Source organism: Malania oleifera, chromosome 12 (assembly GCF_029873635.1).
Source record: "Malania oleifera isolate guangnan ecotype guangnan chromosome 12, ASM2987363v1, whole genome shotgun sequence".
Lineage (NCBI taxonomy): Eukaryota > Viridiplantae > Streptophyta > Magnoliopsida > Santalales > Ximeniaceae > Malania > Malania oleifera.
In genome coordinates this window covers 35,189,232-35,194,504 of record NC_080428.1, presented here as the reverse complement: position 1 = coordinate 35,194,504, position 5,273 = coordinate 35,189,232, and the positions used below count along the sequence as shown (strand labels likewise).

The 5,273-nt window shown below is 31.4% G+C and overlaps 1 protein-coding gene across 1 annotated transcript; it reads right to left on the bottom strand.

Moving 5' to 3' along the window:
• Positions 1-234: 234 nt before the first annotated feature.
• Positions 235-891, bottom strand: LOC131143870 (agamous-like MADS-box protein AGL62). Its single transcript, XM_058092232.1, has one exon. The coding sequence runs from the start codon at positions 889-891 to the stop codon at positions 235-237; it is 657 nt and encodes a 218-aa protein (XP_057948215.1).
• Positions 892-5,273: the final 4,382 nt, after the last annotated feature.

The following is a 5,273-nucleotide window of genomic DNA, read 5'->3' as shown; positions in this document are numbered from 1 at the left end:
TGTATAGTCTAAATTTATTGAGAAATTCAATATGAAATCCACAGGCTTCTGCACAATTTCACACCCAAATTAAAAGCATGATAAAGATAAGGGAAAAGCAAAAATTCTGATTTTAAATTTCAATGCCAATTAAAACCAAAGCTAAAACAAAGCACACACGCATGAAGATTATTATTTTAGGGCACCCAAAACTATGTATCATAGTAATTGATTCACCATTGAACAGAGAACTGTTTAGTAAAGCCCGTGCCCATAGCCATATGCGCCATGACCATGAGGAAAAGAGGAAGTACTAGTTTCCTGATTCACTCCATTGGCAGTGAAAGGGTAAGGTGCCTGTGGTGGCTTTTCCTCTGCATGGAATCCCGAGGTAGAAGATGATGTGCCCATTCTCACGTCCCTACGACTCACACTCTTATGGAGCTCCTCGACAGCCATATTTAGGCGCTCGAGATTTGGCACTGAAAGCTCATCCACAGGTGCTTCCCACCAAGCCTGCTTTGCCATAGGTTTTGCCACTCGCTTCAGCATCTCCCCTCGCTTCTTCTCCACTTCCAGCTGGTTGACGAGCTCATTGTACTGCTGGTTCAGCTCGTGAATCCTCACTCGTCGGTGTGCCTCAACCAGATGAATTGTGCTGTCAGCTGGGGGTGGGTTTTGGTTCAGATATCGGTTTGCGACCGACTCGAGACATGGGTTTCCATAAGTGAAGGGCTTCTCTGATGGAGAGTATACAATGATTCCAATTTCTGTTCCACATAGAGTGCTAAGTTCACTTGCCTTCTTGTAGATACCGGATCGACGTTTCGAGAAGGAAATCAGTCGGTCCTCTTCGTCTTCGATCTTCTTCATTTCAATCTTTTGGCGGCCCTTGGTTTGCTTGCTCTCCATAATTGCTAAAATCTTCTGATTATAAAAGTGAACTTTGTGTAGTTAATTGCCTTATTGTAAACAATGCAAAGTGGTTGCATGCATATGTACTACAGTGCAGAAGCGCTATATAAGCCATATATCATTCTCTCTCTTTGTTAAAGTTCTTCATTTTCTTTTGCTAATTTGTTTCCTAGGTAGGAAAGAAGGGGAGGGGGGAGGGGAAATTTGAACATCTACCACATATTGAGATGTTGAAAACTTCTTTGTGTTTTGTGCTTTTCATTCTGCATTTCTTTAGTTTTGATTAGGGCATTATGGTTATCTTTAATTCATCTCCCTTTGTTGTTTTCAATTTCTTCTTCTTAATCTTTGCCTTCATGTTTTCATTGTACATTTCTTTATTTTGTACATTACTGTAAGGGTTGTGGAAACTTGTAATCCAAAAGTATAAAATTCACCAGCAAAAAATAAAGATTAGATAACTTTCAAATAAATAAATAAATAAAGATTAAATAAAGTATAAGTTAATTAAGCAATTAATTGTAAATATTTATTAACTTTAGGTAGTTTTTGGCTCTATGTGTGGGTATGTATAATTTGTCATATCTAAAGTAATAAGTGGATAAAAGAACCTATTGAGACATAGAAATTTATAAAAACAGAGAAATTGAAAATTTAGCTAGTTCATAATTTAAATTTTTAGATGCACTCAAATTAGGGATTATATGATACATATCGTATATAATATGAGTTTTGGATGGATAGGTGGGGTCTCGTTTCCATTCGTCGTTAGTTCAACTCTAGAGTTTCATTTGGTGTATTTTGTTTTGATTTTGGTTGAATTTATATTTTCATCTTTTTTGTTAGTTATGTTTAGTTTTGTTGTCCTAATTTGGTTGGTTGCTAGTGTTGATTTTTTTGGAAGTGTTTTCTATACTATCTTTTTTGTTTTATCTTGTAACCACGGTATTCCTCTGCCAAAAATAAAGGTATATTAATAAATAAATGAAGGTGCCGCCCTATTTTAGTAAAAAATAAAAATATAAATAAAAATAAAAAAAATAAAAAAAAGAGTTAAAAGGCTAGTCTTGCACACTAAATATATATATATATATATATATATATATTAAAGTTTTAATACTATAATGTTGCATTTAGGAGCATGAAATTCAGACCTTAGATCACTTTGGATCTATGTGGATTTGGGAAATTTTCAATACAATTTTATATTACTTCTTATCAAAATCTAATACAACTCCAAACCCAAAACCTCTCAATAGGACAATGCTGCTCTTTAAGCGTGAATTTTAGACCTTAAATTTTGATTTGGATGAATTTGGAAAAGTTTCAATATAATTGTATATTACATCTTTTCCAAATCTAGTAGAAATAAAAATCCAAAACCTCTCCAAGCATAGGGTAAGTATATTTGAAATATTTTGTAATAGTTTAATGTTTAAAGTCCAAGGATTTAGTATAACCAAGAGATGATGCTTATCCTTTAATTTCCATTTAAGCAATTTTCAAACCTCACCCTCCCTAGCCTATCCAATAAAATGTTGAGACTAAAGTTTGATATTGTAAATAGAATCAGGTAAATAAAAAATTTTAATACATAAAAAAAATCCTTATCCCTCTCGTTTGAACAAATATATTAAATACTCTAACTCTATGTCTAGACGAGGGCTAAGATTTGGATTTGTATGTGTTTGGATAAAATGTAATTTAAAATTGGATTGAATTTTACCCAAATCTATTCAAATCCAAATCCAAAACTCAAAATCCATACTCCCAAATGCAACTTAAAATATTGTATTAATCAATTTACAAAAGAGTTAATGATAAAATTTCTATGTATAATTTTAATTTGTTAATCATGTTACATATGATATTTAAAAGTAAAGAGTAGACTTTTTAATATTATAGCAATAAAACATATATGTATGTGTGTGTATATATATATATATATATATATATATATATATATATACTTGTCACATGATTGCAAAATTTACACACAAATTATAATAATTTCATTTATGGAATTCTCTATATGCACACAAATGAACAATTAAGCAGATGACAATTCTCAAACAATTTTGAAATAGCTATCACATTAACTAAAGAGCCCATAACTTTCTTTTTACCTAATTTAGTTGATTCTTTGGTGTACTCTTTAATCCAAGCAATAAATTGAGGTAATAATCAAATTTTTAAATCAAAATTAAAATAATAGACTATATATTTACTAAATTTTAGATAAAATTTTTTTAAAAAAAAAACAAGGTCACTTTGGTGGAAAGAAGGGCAAAGAGAGACAATTTTTATTTTATCATAGCGCAAGTATACATGAAATTTCAAGATTTATGAAGTTTAACTCCATTTTCCACATTTTATGAAATGGGTTGCCTAAGAAAACAAACTTCCTTTTGCTAATCTTAAAATAAATGCATCAAACTCAAATGCTGGCAAGGCAAATGAAGCTCATATAATCAACAAACGTTATCAACAAAAGCAAGTTGAGGCAAGGTAAGACACGATTGTAGGGAAAAGGAAATACAAGTTAACAGATATATATATATATATATATATATATATATATATATATATATATATACCCTTTTACCTGGTTGGTGTTGTTGATTACTGCACTGGTAGAAGAAAAATTGAAGTCTAAACCTAGATTCAAAAATTGCTAGATTAATTAGGTCTTCAATAAAATAGAGTTATAGAATTAAAATTTGGCAGTATAATGAATGAGAGAGAGAGAGAGAGAGAGAGAGAGAGAGAGAGAGAGAGAGAGAGAGAGAGAGAGTGTGTGAGACAAATGGATAAGAGAGGAATTCAACTTACTTCTTGGTAGTGTCTGCAAATTGACAAGGAATGCAATGGGTACTTGTAGATCGGTCAAGAGATAGGGTGTGTTTGGTTGATTTAGGAAGAAAAGCTAATTTTTTCTTAAGTTGTCTCCATTGAAATATAGCTTGAAAGACAAAGGTGCAGGAGTGCTACAACTGCATATTTGGAGAAAAAAGAGTTATATGTAAATAGCTAGCTAGCTAGAAGGGGGATGTTTGGTACTATAGAATGTATGTGTGTGTGTGTGTGAGAGAGAGAGAGAGAGAGAGAGAGAGAGAGAGAAGGGTATTATAGGTTAGGTTTTGGGAGAGAATGGGGATGGATACATTGGTTAGTTTTGAATTTTGATTGGTGAAGGTGTTGATGTCAGAAACGTGGGCTTCCAATCCCATGGATGCAAAATGTTATTTTATACCATGAGACATACGTAATTAAAAAATTACCAAGCCCATTAATTGCCCCTTTAGGATCTATCATTCTGGCCCTTAAAAAATAAAGATAAAGCCAAAAAAAAAAATCATTTTGGCACTAAAATCTTACCATATAAGGATTTATTCTTCACACATAAAGAATCATAAATACGTACAACGCACTTTTGATACATTACCAGCGAACACTGCAAAAGTTTGACTCTTGCTACTGTTAAATGCAGCTTATTTAAACACCTTAACATTTTAAAATATTGGTTGGTTTAAATAGTTAATTTGTAATACATATTTAGTGAATTTTTAATTGTTCTTCTTATCATATTTACGACTAAGTCATAATTAGACTTCCCTCAAAGGTAATTCCTGCATATAATGTAAATTTAAGACACTTTTAAGTTTGGCTAATCCTAAATATTACTAATATACTCAACACTCTTAGATTGGTTGATTTTAAATTTCACATAAATAGAAAACCGTTGTTCCTAAGCCTTTCTCTTTTATTTACTTCCCTTATAAATAGTGTTATGGTTAATGCATGACATTGATGTAAGAAAACTTAGGACATCCTTGAGGGTTCTTTCATGTTCCATTACATCTCTTAAATTTTTTCATTGCTTAATTATTCATCTCCCCAATTATTTTAATTTTTTTAATGTTCCTACACTGTCAAACTTCATCAAATGAAATCTAAGTGATAATTTTTCATTACAATTTCCTAGATACATTGATTCTTTTATGTTGCATATATGTATGGAAGTGTAATTATGAAAAGTTACAACACAATTTCAATATAGTTTCCTTAACAGCGAGACTTATCATCGCACCAAATAATTTAATTTGAGATTTGCTGTATTTTCCTTGTAAAGTCACGGGAGAAAATACAACAACAATTATAAAAGTTTCAAAGTAGAAATGAAAATCAATAAGTTTGGCAGAAGAAAAAATTGTGGTCATATGGGAGCAAATTAACATACGTAAAACTGTTGGTATATAGATTGCTGCATGGAAAAGAAATTCAATAAGGTGACATATGACAATGTTCTCAAGTGAGTTTATCTCCACATTTATGTGCTAGTCGTATCAGAAGTGAAACAGATAACTAGAGAGACGCTA

Bases quoted from the DNA above. Each gene is read 5' to 3' on its own strand.
- LOC131143870 (XM_058092232.1), bottom strand. From the start codon at position 891: ATGGAGAGCAAGCAAACCAAGGGCCGCCAAAAGATTGAAATGAAGAAG.